Genomic DNA, 20,318 nt, shown 5'->3' with positions numbered 1-20,318 from the left:
GAGGCCCAATTGACCATGGTTGTTGTTTTGAGTGAGCCTGGGGGCTAGGGATACCCCATCAGTGAGAACAAGCAGCCTGCTTGTCCTCGGAGAAAGCGAATGCTACATACCTGTAGAAGGTATTCTCCGAGGACAGCAGGCTGATTGTTCTCACAAACCCGCCCGCCTCCCCTTTGGAGTTGAGTCTTCCCTTGTTTCTCTTTTGCTACAATACGAGACTGGCCGGCTCGAGCCGGTTTCGGGCGGGAAGACGGCCGCGCATGCGCGGTGCGCGCGGGCGCGCGAAGGCTAGCAAAGGACTTTGCTAGGAAGATTCCGATTGGAGGGGCTGCCGTGGACGTCACCCATCAGTGAGAACAATCAGCCTGCTGTCCTCGGAGAATACCTTCTACAGGTATGTAGCATTCGCTTTTATTTTCTGCCGTGCATAGCAGATGCACGCCAAGTGGCATCTGATGCGCGTAGGTCGTTACTGTGCAGATTCCTTACCGCTAGGTCTATGGCTGGCGGTAAGGTCAGACACCCAAAATGGATGTGCGGCAATTTTGATTTTGTCGCACGTCCATTTTCGGGAGAAAAAAAGGCATTTTTGGTACGTACAAGGAAAAATATTTCAGCGTGTACCCAAAACCTGCGCCTACACTACCGCAAGCCACTTTTTACCGCGGCTTAGTAAAAGGACCCCTTAGTGCTTTAATTTCTAACATTCTCTTGCTTATTCCTTCTCATTTTCAAATCTTTTTTTTCCTCCTTTTGAAAAACAATATTGCTTCTTTCTCAAGGATGTTTCATTCTAGTACTCTCTGGTTGATAAAACATAAATTAGTGTTGGTTTCTCTTCAGTGTATATGCCACTTTAATATGTTAGCTTTTTCTAGACAGAGCTGTGAAGCCATATTTCTTGGCTTTAGTGCATCATTGTGGCATTTTGATGGTCATTCATATTCAAAATATTGCAGAATCTGCATCACAGACAACATGAAATTAGACTGTAGAACTTAAAATATACAAAAAGAAGAAAGGAGGAATATGACAGACATTCAAATAGATCAAAGATATAAATTATTCACAAGAATGCATTTTTTAGCAGAATAAATTCTGGCGAAATAGATCACAATCTGATATTGAAAGGAGGTAAACTTATTCATAATGTTAGAATATATTTTCTCCCAGAACAGGAAAAAATATAATGTACATTATGGTTCAGTGTGCTACTGACAAGATCAACGTAATACATATTAAATATCCTAATAGCATAGGGTGTATTTGTATAATTATGTTCTGTAGGTTAGGTTCTAATTCTTTACGGACTGTAACCTGTTTTGCAAATTGTTACACAGCACTCATATTTTGTGTTGTGAAACTTTTTATGTAATAGGGGTTCAGAGGTATTTTTGCAGATAAACAGATTTGTGCATGGAACTAGCCTCTGTGAAAATTTTCCCATCTTATATGTGCATAAACATATCTGAATAAGTTTTACTTGCTTATAGGGGAGACAGTCCTCTGGCTGTAGTTGGCAAATATGCACATAGTTTTGCAGTTTGAAAAGTCCATGCATAAGTTTACAGGGATAAAACATGTACATAAATAGCTGGAAATTTTTGCATGTACTTCAGAGTCAGTTTTCAAAGGAAAAAAAAAGACGTATGTGCAAATTCTAAAAAAAGATATGGGTCATGACCATGTTTCTACAAAGGCTGGATGTTTCTAAAGATTGATATTGACTGCTATGAAGAACTATTTGAACTGTGTATGGTTGCTTAGGCCCCACATATTGTACTGTATTGTTTACTGTTGTTTATTTTTATTTTTGTTACATTTGTACCTCGCGCTTTCCCACTCATGGCAGGCTCAATGTGGCTTACATATTGTATACAGGTACTTATTTGTGTGTTTTCAGGCCATTCCGACTCCCTCTATATCTCTTGTATCTTTTCTTGGATTCCATTGTCTTATCTTGAGCAGTCCTGCTTCTAGGCTATCCATTTCCTCTACACCAACCATCTTCATAAAAGGGGTGGGGGATTAGCTGTTCTCTCTTCTCCCGCTTTAAAAGCCAGTCTCCATTCCTGCTCCTCCCCTCTTCTTGAGGGCCTGTCCTGTCCTTTTCAGACCCATTCTTGTCCTTTTATGCTTACTAATTTACCTTCATCCTCCATTTTCTCATACTTCATTTCAAGCACTGTATGACATCTTATTGCCATACCTTATTGAGCCTTGTCACCACTAGGGGTCACCCTAGTGACTGCACCTCATCTCAACGGCAGGCAGAATGCTTGTGCTCAGAGCTCAGATGGTTTAGCTGCCTAATGTTGGGAAGGCGTGCTGCCCTCTTTCTACTGCTCCTCCTCACACCTACTCCTAATTTAAGCCTTCTAGCGCACAATCCTTTATGATCACAATAGAAAAGCTGCTATTGTTTAAAGGAATATTTTATTAAAGGAGAACAAAACTTTTCTACTGAATAAACAAGTTTTTCTCATGTTCAGTTTTAGCACTTTTTAGCTTACAAATTAATCACAAGCAAACTAAATAGTAGAAGATTCTAACAAACCTTTTCTAGAGAAACAACTCCACTTGAAATACAGTACCTTGTATTACAGGTTTTTCTGTCTTACTGTATTCCTAACACAGGGACTCTCACACCCTCTCCCAGGCTGTGGTTTCCATTTGTTCACTTGCCTTAGGGTATTCCCAGATGGTCTCCCTTCCAAGTACTAGCCAGGCCTAATCCTGATTTCACGTTGCTTCTTTTATTATTTGTTATGTTAAAGCTCAGTGCCCATTATTTGTATTCGGTATTCATATGTGGCCAAATAATCATTTTTATTATTCGTTTTCGGCCAAATAATAAAATATACTATTCAGTATAGCTCTAAATTATATATAATGAATATGCCCAATATAAATTTAAATACAATGGAGACCTGTATATGCAGATTTATATCACATATTCTTTATGAATTTCCTGAAATCCATCTGTATGTTAGGTTATGAGCACAGATCTGGGAAGCTCTCTATTAACCAATATGTATCTTCATTATGAATGCCATCTCTTTATATAATATAGCTAACACTTTTCTTCACATTTTAATGAGTTTTTATAAGCAATTTCTGTATTTTTATATTTTTATCTACAGCCTTTCCATTGTGCCCATTGCCACTATTCGTGTAATATAGCTGGGTCCTTGAAAAGGCATTATAATAAAAAGCACCCTACTGAAGAATGCATAAATGCAGGAACAGGGGAAATGGCTATAGAAGCTTTTATTCAACAAGGTAAGACATTTTGAGTAGTATATTGGATTTCCTTTCAATCTGGAGATCATGCTCAAAAACGCATAGTTCAACCCAAAATATAGATCTTCAATGCAAAGTATTTGCCTGTCACATCATGGAAACCTATGGTTGAAATGTTCAAATCAAAGTGAAGCTTGATTCAACCTTTCGCCTTTGTGGAACAAATGATAGTACCAATTGATTTGTCAATAATTTTATTGTAACTTTAAATCACATGATTAAAAGATAGTGTCTACATGTTACATGGTCTTCTGATTTTTCTAACGTGACCTAGGCCATTATTTTTGAAACATGTGGATTAGGAATTGGTTATTGGACTGAAAACAGATGGTAGGGTTAAATCCTGTTTGTCCTAATTAGATTGTAAGCTCTGTCGAGCAGGGACTGTCTTCATGTTCAAGTGTACAGCGCTGCGTACGTCTAGTAGCGCTTTAGAAATGATAAGTAGTAGTAGTAAATGTTTCTCAATGGCAGAGGGTAACATAGTAGCATAGATGAAGGCAGAGAAAGACCTGTACGGTCCATCCAGTCTGCCCAACAAGATAAACTCATATGTGCTACTTTATGTGTATACCTGACCTTGATTTGTATCTGCCATTTTCAGGGCACAGACCGTAGAAGTCTGCCCAGCACTAGCCCCGCCTCCCACCACCGGCTCTGCCACCCAATCTCCGCTAAGCTTCCGAGGATCCATTCCTTCTGAACAGGATTCCTTTATGTTTATCCCACACATTTTTGAATTCTGTTACCGTTTTCATCTCCACCACCTCCCATGGGAGGGCATTCCAAGTATCCACCATTCTCTCCATGAAAAAATACTTCCTGACATTTTTCTTAAGTCTGCCCCCCCTTCAATCTCATTTCATGTCCTCTAGTTCTACCACCTTCCCATTTACAGAATAGTAGAGTGCCACAGGGATCTCTACTAGGACCGGTGCTATTTAACATATTTATAAATGATCTGGAAATCAGATCAACAAGTGAAGTGATTAAATTTGCAGATGACACAAAACTATTTAAAGTTGTCAAAACATATGTGGACTGTGAAAAATTGTAGGGAGACCTTAGGAAATTGGAAGACTGGGCATCCAAATGGAAGATGAAATTTAATATGGACAAATGCAAACTAAAATAGGGACAGACTATAAAGACACAAAGAAATTATACCAAATCATGAACAAACTCTTAGACACCAACCTGGTCACTACATCGAATACAGACATCCCATCTGCAGATAAAAATTGTAAACCTACGCAACACGCTACCTCAGGACAACACTGACATCGAAAACTTCCTTAATGAGTTGGACCCAACCACTGGAGAATACCCGGCTGACCGAACCTGGTCAAATTTTGCCCTCCTCACCATCAATACAGTTGCACGGGCGATCAGCAGGTTCTCCAACAATCACTGTAAACTAGATACCTGCCCCAACTACCTAATGAAATCCGCCCCTGACTGCTTCATAGTAGACCTCACATCCCACCTAAATTACATGCTACAGTAAGGTCTCTTCCCTAAGGAAAATGGCAATATCCTACTCACCCCAATACCAAAAGACACCAAGAAAAAAAACAAATGAAATCACTAACTACCGTCCAGTAGCATCCATCCCATTGTGAGTCAAACTGATGGAAAGGATGGTAGCCAAACAACTTACAGATCATATAAACAAATTCTCGATATTACACGAATCACAGTCAGGTTTTCGCCCCCTCCATAGCACAGAAACAGTACTACTCACTCTCCTAGCCAAATTCAAGCAGGAAATAACAATAAGCAAAAACATCCTCCTCCAATTCGACATGTCTAGTGCATTCGACATGGTAAACCACAATATATTAATAAGATTACTAGATAAGTTCAGGATTGGTGGAAACATACTTAGCTGGATCAAGGGTTTCCTAACCACAAGAACATATCAAGTAAAATTAAACTCAAACATATCATCACCATGGAAAGCAGACTGCGGAGTACCACAAGGATCACCGCTATCAACGATCCTCTTCAACCTAATGATGACCCCCACTAGCCAAGTCCTTATCCAACTAAGGCCTTAACCCCTTCATCTATGCAGACAATGTCACAATATACATTCCTTACAAATCTAAACTGACAGAAATCACCAATGCAATCAAGATCAGCTTGAACATCATGGACTCTTGGACAAAGGCATTCCAACGAAAACTGAACAAAGAAAGAACACACTCTCTTATCCTCTCATCCCAACAGAACACAGACAACCCCACAATTATCAACACCCCAGATTACACACTCCCTATCTCAGAGCGCCTGAAAATCCTCGGCGTTACATTGGACCGCAACCTAACACTAGAGAGCCAAGTGACATCCACAGCAAAGAAAATGTTCCACTCGATGTGGAAACTCAAACGCGTGAAACAATTCTTCCTGAGGGAAACATTTCGCAACCTGATACAATCAATGGTACTAAGCCATGTAGACTACTGCAATGGAATTTATGCGGTATGCAAAGAACAAACCTTAAAGAAACTTCAGACCGCTCAAAACATGGCAGTTAGGCTTATCTTCGGAAAAACACGATTTGAAAGCACCAAACCCCTCCGCAAAAAAGTACACTGGCTCCCAATCAAAGAACGCTTTGCTTTCAAAATCTGCACTCTGGTTCACAAAATTATCTGCGGTGAAGCTCCGGGATACATGACAGACTTAATCGACCTACCAACTAGAAACACATCCGAATCAACACGAACATATCTAAATCTGCACTACCCAAGCTGCAAAGGACTCAAATACAAATCAGCTTACGCTTCCAGTCTCTCCTACATAAGCACACAACTGTGGAACGCATTACCAAAAGACTTGAAAACTACGTACGACCACCTAAACTTCCGGAAAAAAATAAAAACTAACCTCTTTAAAAAGGCATACCCTACCAATCCAACATAAATGCCTGATCTCTGCAACACAACAAAACTAAAGTACGTAATGGACATAACACAGCTCCTCCGTTGTACAATTCCCTAATGTAGCCGTGCCACATGAACTTTATCTTACCACAACATCACTTTGTATTTGTTTACACCGGAGCCTCCAAACACCTTTCCGGTACTATGTAAGCCACATTGAGCCTACAAATAGGTGGGAAAATGTGAGATACAAATGTAACAAATAATAAATAAAGTGGTGCACATTGGGAAGACTAATCTGAATCATAGTTACCTGCTTCTAGGGTCCACCTTAAGAGTCAGCACCCAAGAAAAAGATCAGGTGTCATTGTAGACAATACGCTGAAATCTTCTGCCAAGTGTTCAGCAACAGCCAAAAAAGCAAACAAGATGCTAAGAGTTATTAGGCAAACATGATGCTAGGAACTATTAGGAAAGGGATGGTAAATAAGAGCAAGAATATTATAATGCCTCTGTATCGCTCCATGGTGCAACCTCACCTTGAATATTGCGTTCAATTCTGGTTGCCGTATCTCAAAAAAGATATAGCGGAATTAGAAAAGGTTCTAAGAAGAGTGACCAAAATGATAAAGGGAATGGAACTCCTCCCATCTGAGGAAAAGCTAAAAAGGATAGGTCTTTTCAACTTAGAAAAGAGATGGCTGAGGGGGATATGATTTAGGTCTACAAATTCCTGAGTGATGTAGAACGGGTAAAAGTGAATCGATTTTTTTTATTCTTTCAAAAAATACAAAGACCAGGGGACACTCAATGAAATTACATGGAAATACTTTTAAAAGAAATATTTTTTCACTCAAAAAATAGCTAATCTGTGGAACACATTGCTGGAGGATGTGGTAACAGTGGTTAGTGTATTTGGGTTTAAAAAAGGTTTGGACAAGTTCCTGGAGGAAAAGTCCATAGTCTGTTATTGAGATAGATAGGGGGGGGGGAGACCACTGCTCGCCCTGTGATTGATAGTGTGGAATGTTGCTACCATTTTGGTTTCTGCCATGTATTTGTGACCTGGATTGACCATTGTTGGAAGCAGTATACTGGGCTGGATGGACCACTGGTCTGACCAAGTGTAGCTATTCTTATGTTTATATTCCACTCTGTCACCAGAATTCTAGGCAGAATTATATATGCACCATCAGCATATATAATAATCTTATATAATGTATAGTATAAAATGTGTGTGTGTGTGTGCATATACGTACTACAAATATCACTCATGATATTACAACAGTATCTCCCTCCACAATTCCTTCATCCTTATGTTCTTAAATAGCTACATTTACTTGTATATACATCATTCAAATCTAAATACCTATTTCAGACAGCTGCTATTTACACATGGATATTGCACAATGAAGAGATTTCAAGGGGTGTGACTTGGGTGTATGCACATGTACGAGTAAGAATTTCCATGTGGGTTTTTCACCAGCTTAAAGGCATACATACGTTCTAAAAATGCTCATTTTTGGTCAAGGCTATATAAGAGGGATTAAAGGAATGTTTCTCCTTCATCCCATGCAGTTTATGTCCACCTCCAAAATGAAACCGAGTAAAAATTGTGGCCTCCTTGTGGAAGCTGCCAGGTGCATGCCATTCATTTTTTCAGTGTATATGCTTATTATATGGGAGAGGGAGAGCACTTACTCTTAGGCTCAAGGGGACTTTGCAGTTCCAGTCACTCAGTCCAAATCCTTTCACAGAAGGTAGATAGAAATTGGAAGATAATTTTTACTGAGAAATATAGATGGAACAATGAGGTTATATGCACCCCCCCCCCCCCCCCAAAAAAAAAAAAAAAAAATCTCAGAATATGGTTTCCAATACTGTTGCAAAATAGAGTTCTTCAAATTTCTTGATCAACAGTTTGCAGAGGTGTCTTATCCTACAGGATCTTGTAGGTCTTTCTTTATGTTCAAGGTATTTTGACAGTATTACACGAGAGTCCTTTGTTCTCACAAGAGTTGGTAAAACTCTGACTTATTGGAGTAGCAATTCCATGAAGGCATCATCCAATCCATTGGAGTAGGATATTTGCTGTCCTGCAATTACTGTGAGAAAGCAACAAGGCAAATGGTCCACTAAATCCAATGTGAAGAATAAAAACAGGAGGGAGACCTTGTAAGAAGCAGTTGTTATTGAAATCCAAAAGTTCCCACAGTGTGCCCAACATGGCCATGTTTCACCCAGAAGAAGGAGCACTGCCTTGTATGTTCTTATTTGTTGGACCAGACGTGATGAAGTCTGTATTTTCCCACCAACTAGTAGCTCTGTCCTTGACGCAGTCATTTCTCAGGCAAGAGCACAGATGTTTGAATCTCTGGAAGCTTTTGGACTTCAATAAAAAGACTGTTAGCTTCTTACAAGGTCTGCCTCTTTTTTTTATCCTGCAATTACTGTGGTAAGTTTTCTCAATATAGATCTATGTCATCACTTCTGATGTGTTTTATCATCCTGATCTCCTAACTAGAAGAAAAAGGAAAACTGGCATTTTTCTCCATCTTAAGGAAAGAACCATCCACATGCTGCCACTCCCACAAACAATCCAGCCAAAATAATGAGGACATTTGAAAAGCCAATAACCACAAAAAAAACAAAAACTTTCAACTCTCTATACCAAACTATTTAGAACTTTTTTTTTAAGATCATGATAAATTACGGAAAAACTTGTCTCAGTACTATTGCTTCTTCAGTCTAATAATCAATCTAATAAGTCCAAATTTATATGTATAGTTTGGCAAGGAGCATAAAGAGTAGTTTGTGCTTTAGAATTAACCACCTTTCTAATGACATCATGAAAATTCTGAAGAAATGTTGATATTTAGTACAAACAAATGCTGCATTCATAAATAAAGATATTTTAATTTCATAGAAGAGGGGCAAAAATCTAAAGGATTTTTTCCATTTTATCTGATTTTAATAGGTGTGTAATAGAAGAAAGAATGACTTCCCTTGGTCACTATCCCCTGTGGGAAGTGCTCAGTCTTTTCAGTAACTCACAAAACAGTATCTATCACACATCCAGTTAGTAAGAAACCATATGTTTTAAGATGTTTTAACAGGCTAGAACAACTCGGAAGATGATGATGAAAAGCTTTATTGATAATTCAAGGGACCTGACACGGTCTGTGTTTCGACGCACAAAGGCGTCTGCCTCAGGGGTACTGTATGGATTTGTCGTAGAGGTTTTTTTCTGTTTTACTGTTCTTAAGACGTTTTAAGACATTTCTCTTAACAGTCAGTCTAGCTGTGTAATATACGCCTGTATAAGAGAATTATAGAACACAAGAGTGCTATCAAGATAAGAATCCTAGAAAAACCTTTAGTGGAATATTCCATAATGCTGGGTGACAGATTTGAAGATTATAGGTTCTGTGTGATTTGTAAACCAAAACTATCAAGGCGAGGCAGGGATGTAGATAAGATTCTTGTGAAAACAGAAGTTAATTTTTAGTTTCAATACAGTGCATCCACATGGTTTAAATAAAGAGTTTGATTCATTAGCCTGTATTTAATAATGAAAAAAAAAACCTCATACTTTTAACTCAAGATTCTCCATTGTCCCGCAGTATTTATTTATTTATTTATTTACCAATCATTATTTAAGTTAAATAAACACATTATTTACACGTTTTTATCTGATATGTATTTTTCTCTTATTTTATGTTGAAACACATTATTTATGCATGTTTTTAATTGATATAGAAAATTGTTTTAATCTGTATGTTAAAACACATCATTTATGCATATTTTTAATTGATTTGTTCATTTCCCTTATTTGAATGTTAATTCACGTCAAAAGGCTTTTATTGCTTTTTTATGTGTTTTTGTATCATTTTTAATAAGTTTTATAGTCATTTCTAAACCAGACATGAATGGTTTCAGTGCGATGGATGTTTTCTCAGCTTCCTACTGCAAGTGACGCCTGATGATGTCATTGAAATGCATCTAAGATGGCCGCTGGAACGCATAACTTTTTTAGCGTCTTTCAGTGTCAGTTTTCAATAAAACTTACATTTTTAAGAAGGGCATCACTCAGGGATCATGAACTGTATTCGGTTTTAAAAATTTATTTTTATCAAAAACACCAATTTTTTTTTTAATGGAATCAAAGAAGTAAGGAGAAGGTCAGCCTCTCCCCACTTTTTATCCAAAGGATTATTATTTGCAGATCTCACAACTTCCCCACTCCCCCCCCCCAAACTTCCCGTAGCCCAAAAATATCCTCATATCTTCCACACCATCCCACAACTGCTCCATCTCCAAATACTATCCCCTGCCAACTTCCTTACCCTCAAAACTGCCCCACACCCAAGAACTACCCCCTGCAATTGCCACACTACCCCACATACTGTCCCCACAGTCAGATTTCCTCTGCAACTGTTCTACTCCTTAAAACTACCTCCTGTAAACTAATTGCCCAACCACTCTGTACACTGGCCTACCTCCAAAATCTGTCGTACTACCCCCAGTCCCCAAAACTGCCACATCATCTTGCAAACTACCCCAGCCTCAAAAATGAATCCCCTACAAATTACCCCACACTCAAAGACTACCCACAAGTAACCCAAAACCTACCCACTGCAAATGGCCCGCCACCCTACAAATTGCCTCACTCCCAAATCTAGTTCTCCACAACTACTCTAAACTACCTGGCAAGAGGTCTTGTTTTTCCCTTGCATTTCTCTTCTTTCTGGGCACTACACGTAGGTTCCTGGGACCCTAACTATGTTGTCTGGTAGAGCCTAATGAACTGTAGAAGTAATTCTTGGGGACTCAGTCCACCTGAGGTGCCGGTTCTCCTTCCTCTTTTCAGTTTAGATATGAAAGGACCTCCAGGCATCCTTCCCAGTCTTTTCTTTTGTCGCCCCTTCTTGAGTCAGAGATCTCACTGACTTGTGCTTGTCCAGCATTTAGGCCAGTTTAATAGAAAAAGGAACCCTTCAGTGTGGGCTGACTCTACATTGTACCTTGGGTGATTCTGATTTGGATGTGAGAGCACTGTCAGTGCTTCCAAGATAGCTTCCAGAAATAAGTACAGTAGTCTGTTTCCCTACCTTCTCTGTATGAAAAAAAAACCAAACAAACTTATATGCTAATGCATTCTGAATTGTAGCTTTTAGACAGCAGAATGTGAATAATGTATGATAGTGTAAAGACATTTGCAAGGCACTATAAATCCTATTATCTATTTTCTTCCCATATTTATAGCCCACCTACAACTAAGCAGGTAACAGAACAACATTCATAACAAATTATAAAACATATGTCTCTTACACATTTCTTCACTTCAGTATTTGAAAGCAATGTCTTAGAAATAGAACTTAAGATCTGTGGATTAGAACTTATTATAGCCAATCAGAATGCTTCAAGATACACTTCTGTGACAATGAGGGGCATTTTCGATATGACGTCTAAGTCAGACTTTGTACGTTTTGCTCAAAACGTCCAGAATCTGAAAAGCAAATATAGCCATTTTCAAAACAGCAAAACATGGCCACTTGCTAGATGTTTTTGTGCTCTGTGCATTTATCTATTTGGTCCATTTTCAAAGAAAATAAAATGTCCAATTGAAAAACACACAAAATCAAGCCATTGGGATGTAGGAGGAGAGTAAACTGGCCACACAGACATCACAACAGAGCAGTGGGGCACCTAGAAGCTCCCAAGTACACATCTCACCGCTGCTTCTTTATATTTTATAGTGAACCCACCAAAAACCCTACTGTACCCAACTGCACACCACTCCCAGAGTGGAGGAGTAGCCTAGAGGTTAGTGCTTCGGACTTTGATCTTGGGGAACTGAGTTCAATTCCCACTGCAGCTCCTTCTGACTCTGGGCAAGTCACTTAATCCTCCATTGCCCCAGGTACAAAATAAGTACCTGCATATAATATGTAAACCACTTTGAATGTAGTTGCAAAAACCACAGAAAGGCGATTTATCAAGTCCATTTCCTTTCCCCTTTCCCTTATGGGGATGTGGGCTTTGGAGGGCTGACACTTTCCACCACATGTGTACCAGTTAGAGTGGACTATGGGCCTGGGTCCCCTTCTCCATAGTGCACTTCACCAGTTAGTAGGCTACTCCAGGGACCTGCTTGCTCCTCTAATAGGACTGGCTATAACATCTGAGGCTGTCATAGAGGCTGGGTGTACTGTTTCTTTTACGTCTTTGGGTGGTGGGAGGGGGTCAGTGGCATGCAGGGCATAGTTCGAGAGGTGGCAGTGTTGGGTCCCCTGGGAAACAGTGATCATAAAATGATCAAGGTTGACCCATTATCTAGGATGAACCCACAAAAGAAATCTATTGTAGCTGCATTTAATTTTTGAAAGGACGACCATAATAAAATGAGGAAAATGGTTAAAAAGAAGCTAAAAGGATTGACTGCTAAGGTTAGGACACTAAATCAGGCGTGGATGTTATTCAAAAATACCATCTTGGAAGCCCAGACCAGATGCATTCCACATTTTTTCCAAAGTGGAAAGAAGAGAATGCGACAACCAGCATGGTTAAAAGGTGAAGTGAAAGAGGCTAATAGAGCCAAAAGATTGTCCAAAGAATGGAAAAAAGATCCAAATGAAGAAAATAAGAAGCAACATAAGCACTGGCATGTCAGATGCAAAGCATTAATAAAGAAGGCTACAGGAGAATATGAAGAAAAACTTGCTGCACATGCTAAAACTCACAGTAACAACTTTTAAATCATGTTTAAACGGGATGTAAATCGTAACATCATCTGCGTATATGTATGGGTTAAGTCCTTGAATGGCTAACAATTTGGCCAGTGGTATCATCATTAGGTTGAAGAGGGTTGGCAAGAGTGGAGATCCTTGGGGAACACCACATTCGGGTTTCCATGAAGCTGATATAATCGAATTAGATATCACTTGATAAGTTCTTGTAGTAAGGAAGCCTTTGAACCAGTTTAGAACGTTACCTCTGATTCCGAAATATTCTAGGATATATAATAATATTTTATGGCTTACCATGTCAAATGCACTAGACATATCAAATTGTAAGAGGAGTATATTGTTCCCAGTCACAATTGCTTGTTTAAATTTGTTTGAGAGAGTAATTAGTACTGTTTCAGTACTGTGATTGGACCGTAATCCTGATTGAGAGTCATGAAGAATAGAGAATTTAAGTAATTGGTTAATTGTTTGGTAACCATACCTTCCATTAGTTTGGTTATAAGAGGGATAGATGCTACTGGGTGATAGTTAGTTAGGTCATTGGAGGTTTTCTTTGAATCTTTAGGTATGGGGGTGAGTAAAATACTTCCTTAATCTCTAGGGAAGAGTCCATTTTGCAGCATAAAATTTAGATTTGTTGTAAGATCTGATATAAATTGTTGAGGGGCAAATTTTATAAGGTAGTTTGGACATATGTCTAGTTTGCAGTGGGATTTGGCAAATCTTTTAATTGCTTGAAAGATGGTATCATCCAAGAGGGTGTCAAAATTAGTCCAGGTTCGGTCAGCTGGATGTTCATCAGGACATGGGTCTAGACAATCGAGGAATTTGACATAGTTGATGTTGTTGATTGGTAATGTAAGTCGTAGCTTTACAATTTTCTCTTTGAAGTACTTTGCCAGATTATCTGCTGATGGTGCATCAGCGCTGTTTGAAGTAACCGATGCAGTATCTAGTAATTTGTTCACAAGCTGGAAAAGTTTATGTGAGTCCTTGTAGTCTGACCCGATTTTGGTTCTGTAATATATTCTTTTGGTTTGTCTAATGGAATACTTGTACTTTCTCTGCAGTTGTTTCCAAACATTGAATGTTGAGTCATCTTTCTTTTTATTCCATGCTCGCTCTAATCTTCTAACTTGTGTCTTTAATTTTTTCAATTCTTCATTAAACCAAGGTATTGAGTTCTTCCTTCGTGATGTTCTAGTTTTCAAAGGTGCTATGTTGTTTAATATGTTTTCACATCTGTTATCCCATTCTAAAAGGAATTGGTTTGATTCTGCTTGTGCTGACCATTCATTGTTGTAAAAATGTTGCCAAAATATTAATGGGTCAGTTTGGCCTCTCGTGGTATGGGTTAGTCGCTCTTGACTATAGTGTATCTCTTTTTTTCGCCATTGAAGGGAAAGGTTTAATTTGTAGTGATCAGACCACGGTGTGGGTGTCCACTTTGTAACAGTTAATATAAAATTTGAGTCAGAGGAGAGCTTGTGTGAGATGATGTCTAGAGTGTGACCTTTCATATGGGTTGGTTGAATATTAGGGTGTGTTATGATCCCATAATTGGAAAAAGTCCTTGCATTCACGTACATTTGTTGAGTTAAGGTCTTCAAAGTGAAGATTAATATTCCCTATTATAAGCAGGTTGGAATTAGAGACGCATGCATTTAATATGAAGTCCATGAAATGTGTCTGGCATTCATGCCAATTTCCTGGTGGCCTATAAAAGAGAACAACATTTAGGTGATCATGCAAATTTCTATGGTTAATTCTAACTAAGGCAATTTCAAGATGGGGAAGTATGGATTCTGCAGTAGTTGTAACAGTGAAATGGGATCTATAAATTACAGCTATACCTCCTCCTCTTTTTCCATTTCTTGTCCAATGGGTAATTTTGTAACCTGCGGGGCATAAATCTAGGGTGATGGGGTCTTTGAGGTCATGGATCCAGGTTTCACTTTAATATTCCCTTATCTCTTGTTTGTCCTGTTTGTCCTAATTAGATTGTAAGCTCTGGCGAGCAGGGACTCTCTCTTCATGTTCAAGTGTACAGCGCTGCGTACGTCTAGTAGCGCTTTAGAAATGATAAGTAGTAGTAGTAGGGAGCCATTTTGGATCTGGCCCTTGGTTGTGTGTAGGGCATAGTTTGAGAGGTGAAGGTGTTGGGACCCTTGGGAAACAGTGATCATAACATGATCAAGTTTGAGCTACTATCTGGGATGAACCCACAAAGGAAATCTACTGTAGCTGCATTTAATTTTCGAAAGGGCGACTACAATAAAATGAGGAAAATGGTTAAAAAGAAACTAAAAGGATCGGCTGCTTAGGTTAGGACACTAAATCAGGCTTGGGTGTTATTCAAAAATACCATCTTGGAAGCCCAGTCCAGATGCGTTCCACGTATTGGCAAAGGTGGAAAGAAGAGAAAACGTTACCAGCATGGTTAAAAGGTGAAGTAAAAGGGGCCAAAAGATTGTCCTTCAAAGAATGGCAAAAGGACTCAAATGAAGAAAATAAGAAGCAATGTAAGCACTGGCAGGTCAGATGCAAAGCATTAATAAAGAAGAGTAAAAGAGAATATGAAGAGAAACTTGCCGCAGAGGCTAAAATTCACAGTAACAACTTTTTCAAGTACATCAGAACAGGGGCGTAGCCAGACCTTATGGTGGGAGGGGGCCAGAGCCCGAGGTTGGGGGCACATTTTGAGTGCCGCCACGCTTTGCTTCGTCTCACCTCCCCCCGCCACCGCCTCGCGCCTCCTCACAACCTCCTCACACTCCCCTCGCAAATACCTTTGCTGGCGGGGGTCCGCAACCCCAGCCAGCCGAAGCCTTCTTCAGGACCATCTCCGGCGCAGCCGCGTTCCTGCCCCGCTCTTCTTGCTCCTCCTGTCCTGTGAATGCTGATGCTCCTCAGTTACACGTAAAAGAGCGTCAGGGTGCACAGGACAGGAGGAGCAAGAAGAGCAGGGCAGGCTTCGGCTGCTGGGAGATGGGGACCCCCGCCAGCCAAACCAGGGGCTCGGACATAATTTGTGGGGCCCCCCATAGCTACGCCCCTGCATCAGAAGCAGAAAGCCTGCAAGGGAATCTGTGGGACTGTTAGATCATGAAGGAGAAAAAGGGGCAGTCGGGGAAGACAAGGCCATAGTGGAGAAACTGAATGAATTCTTTGCTTCTGTCTTACAGAAGAAGATGTAAGAGATCTGCCTGTACCGGAATTGGTTTTCAAGGGTGATGATGTGGAGGCACTGAAAGAAATCTCGGTGAATCTGGAAGATGTACTGAGCCAAATTGACAAATTAAAAAGTAGTAAATCACCTGGATTGGATGGATGGCATACATCCAAGGGTACTCAAATATAAAATTGCTGATCTGCTGTTTAGTAATATGCAACTTGTCGTTAAAATTGTCCATATTACCTGAAGATTGGAGGGTGGCCAATGTGACGCCATATTTTAAAAAGGGTTCTGGGAGTGATCCAGGAAATTATAAACCAAGCCTGATGTCGGTGCCGGGCAAAATAGTGGAAACTATTATAAAGAATAAAATTACAGAATACGTAGACAAACATGGTTTAAAGGGACAGCGTCCGCATGGGTTCAGCCAAGGGAAGACTTGCCTCACCAATTTGTTTCATTTCTTTTAAGGCGTGAATAAAGGTGAGCCGGGTTTTTTTTGTTACATTTGTACCCCGCGCTTTCCCACTCATGGCAGGCTCAATGCGGCTTACATGGGGCAATGGAGGGTTAAGTGACTTGCCCAGAGTCACAAGGAGCTGCCTGAAGTGGGAATCGAACTCAGTTCCTCAAGTTCCCCAGGACCAAAGTCCACCACCCTAAGCACTAGGCCACTCCTCCACTCCTGTAGTACATTTAGATTTTCAGAAAGCTTTTGATAAAGTTGCTCATGAGAGACTCCTGAGAAAATTAAAGAGTCATGGGATAAGAGGCAAGGTTCTGGTGTGGATTAGGAATTTGTTATTGGACAGAAAACAAAGGATGGCGTTAAATGGTTATTTCTCTCAATGGAGGGGGGTGGTGTGCCACAAGCATCTGTACTGGGACCGGTACTATTTAACATATTTATAACTGATAAGGAAATCAGAACGAAAAGTGAAGTGATCAAATTTGCAGATGATACAAAACTATTCAAGGTTGTTAAAACACGTGCGGACTGTGAAATATTGCAGGAAGACCTTAGGCAGATGAAATTTAATGTGGACAAATGTAAGGTGATGCACATTGGAAAGAATAATCCAAATCATAATTACCTGATGCTAGGGTCCACCTTGGGGGGTCAGTGCTCAAGAAAAAGATCTGGGTGGTGGTGTAGATAATACGCTGAAATCTTCAGCTTAGTGTGTGGTGGCGGCCAATAAAAGCAAATAGGATGCTAGGAATTATTAGGAAAGGGATGGTGAATAAGACCAAAAATACTGTAATGCCTCTGTATCACTCCATGGTGCGACCACACCTTCTGTATTGCATTCAGTTTTGGTTGCCGTATCTCAAAAAAGGTATAGTGGAGTTAGAAAAGGTTCAAAGAAGAGCGACTAAAATGATAAAGGGTATAGAACTCCTCTCTAATGAGGAAAGGCTAAGGAGGTTAGGGCTCTTCAGCTTGGAAAAGAGACAGATGTGGGGAGATATGATTGAGGTCTACAAATATTCTAAGTGATGTAGAATGAGTAGAAGTAAATCGATTTTTTACTTATCTAAAAGTACAGAGACAAAAGGGGACACTCATGGAAGTTACATGGAAATACTTTTACAAGAAATAGGAGGAAATATTTTTTCACTCAACGAATAGTTAAGCCCTGGAACTCTTTGGCGTAGGATATGGTAACAGCAGTTAGCATATCTGGGTTTAAATAATGTTTGGACAAGTTCCTGGAGGAAAAGTCCATAGTCTGATATTGAAACAAACATGGGAAAGCAACTGCTTGCCCTGGGATTTGTAGCATGGAATGTTGGCACAATTTAGGTTTCTGCCAGGTACTTGTGACGTGGCTTGGCCACTGTTGGAAACAGGATGCTGGGCTAGATGGACTATTGGTCTGACCTGGTATGGCTACTATTATGTTCTTATGTTCAGTAACCACTGGGGGAGTTAAGGGGGGGGCATTCTTTTATTCCTCTAGTGGTCATCCGGTCATTTGAGGCACTTTTTTGCGTCTTATTCGTCGTTAAAACTCAGCTAGCTCAAAACATCTTAGTTTTAGTCCTGGGCGTTTTTATTTTGTTTTATTATGGGTGAAGAACATCCTAGTCTTATGAATACCCAAATCCTGCCCTTAACATGCCCCCATGAAATTTGGATGCACTGCAGACAAACTGCACAGGAAAACGTCTGAAAATTGGGTTTTGAAAATGCTGATTTGGATGTTTTGTTGAGAAAAACGTCCAAATTGCTGCTTTGTGCCACTTTTTAGACATTTTTCTCTTTCAAAAATGAGCCCCATTGTGTCCTTTACAGTTTGTTTTGAATGTCCAGAGATTGTCCATGGAAATCTAGGTTTTGAGCAGTATGTAGAGTTGTAGACTTTTGCAACCACACTGTTACTGTTTAGGACCTATACAGAGTTTTGTTTTAATCCCAGTTGTCCAATAACTGTAAAAAAAAAAAAAAATCACTTTAGGCAATTTTCATTTGCATTAACATTGTACTACAAATTCAACACAGGGATCAAAAGTTGATAAGGCATGTTCTGTTACCTAAGTATTTAATGAGTGGAGTCTAAATTAATTTTTCTCGGCTTTAACATCAATTAACTGGCATACATTATATATTATCTTGATTGCATATTTCCATTTGCTGTTTCTTAATTAAAGTCACAGTGATAAAGGTTACAGTTTTAGCAATATAACATGTTAATTAAAGTCATGTTAATTTAATATAGAAAGAAGTTGGCCTAAATGAGTTCTTATTTAAGCACATTTATTTATTTATTTGTAGAATTTGTTAACCACCTTTATGAAGATATTTACTTAGGGATCCTTTTACTATGGTGCTCTGTAAAATGGCCTGCGCTAGTGTAGACATGTGTATTGGATACGCGCAGGTCCATTTTCAATGTACCTACAGAAAAGGTCTTATTTTTTTTCTTTTGGCCGAAAATGGACGTGTGGCAAAATAAAAATTGGCGTGCATCCATTTTGGGCCTGAGACCTTACTGTCACCCATTGACCTAGCGGTAAGGTCTCACGTGTTAACCGGGCAGTAATGGTCTATGCGTGTACAATGCCAATTACCGCCTGATTAGCTCCACATGCTGCAAATTTTCTGGCGTGCTTAGTGGACAGGCGTACAAAATGAAATTGCCACCCAGTCCACGCGGTAGCTGGGCAGTAGTTCAGAATTGATGCACATACGCGTACGTGCCTACGCGGCTTTGTAAAAGGGCCCCTCAATTTCTTAAAATTGATCAAGGTGTGGTATAGAGCAGGAACAGCTTGACATAACTTATAAGCATAACAATAGTATAATGACCAAATAAAAATATAAATACAATCAATGAGATAAATATGGAGACAGGCAAATTGAATGCTAATAATAAAGCTAGCATGATACAGTGTCAGAAATACACACATTAAAACAGAACAGTAGAACAATCATATAAAAGCAATATTATAAGTCAGGGAAGAAATGATAGATAATAATAGGCAACATGGAGGAGCATCATATAACACAAATTTGATTCTTACAATGTCAGTACAATGCAAACAAAACCCCTTAATAGATAGTGTTTTAGAATATTCATATAGCATAGATATGATGAACGCAATATCAGCACAATACAAATGACCCAGGGCATGCATTAGAGCATTCAAATAACAGATATGATACTCAGAATGTTGGTACAATACAATGAAGCACTTTAATAGGTAAACAAGGGGGGGGGGGGGGGAGTGGAGTTTGGACATAGATACATGGGCAAGATGGGTAGAACAAAATTGCTGGGATAAATAGATGGGTGGTGAAATTGAAGGCAAATTATATACAGATGAACAGGGCTTAATTTGTAGACAAAAAGGAAGTGGAACTGGGGACGGGGCCAGAGCTGGAAGTGACCTTAACTAGGGGTCCTTTTACAAAGCCACTGTAGGGCTAATGTATGGGTAGTGCGTGCCAAATTGGCACTACCGCTGGGGTAGCGAGTGCACCCAGCAGTAATTCCGAGTTTGGCACGCGCCGAATCCTGTGATAGAAAATATTTTTTTTATTTTCTACCACAGGGGCATTCCCAGCAGCAATCGGCAGCGGGGCCACATTGGCATGAGCCCTTACCACTAAATCAATGGCAGTCAGTAAGTGTTCAGGCTGTAAATAGGCGTGCACTAGTTTTAATTTTTGCACACACCCATTTCCTGGCCCATTAA

The 20,318-nt window shown here is 39.6% G+C and overlaps 1 protein-coding gene across 4 annotated transcripts in view; it reads left to right on the top strand.

Moving 5' to 3' along the window:
• ZFAT (zinc finger and AT-hook domain containing) overlaps window positions 1–20,318 on the top strand; it is a 283,052-nt gene that overhangs the window by 188,734 nt on the left and 74,000 nt on the right. For all 4 annotated transcript variants that reach the window (XM_030219458.1, XM_030219474.1, XM_030219449.1 and 1 more), the window contains exon 12: window positions 3,144–3,282. In XM_030219458.1, coding sequence (XP_030075318.1) covers window positions 3,144–3,282 — 139 coding nt within the window. The remainder of the gene's footprint in view (window positions 1–3,143; window positions 3,283–20,318) is intronic.

This window comes from Microcaecilia unicolor, chromosome 1 (genome assembly GCF_901765095.1).
Source record: "Microcaecilia unicolor chromosome 1, aMicUni1.1, whole genome shotgun sequence".
Taxonomy (NCBI): Eukaryota; Metazoa; Chordata; class Amphibia; order Gymnophiona; family Siphonopidae; genus Microcaecilia; species Microcaecilia unicolor.
The sequence above is the reverse complement of the archived record's forward strand: the minus strand, read 5'-3'. Positions and strand labels throughout refer to the sequence as shown.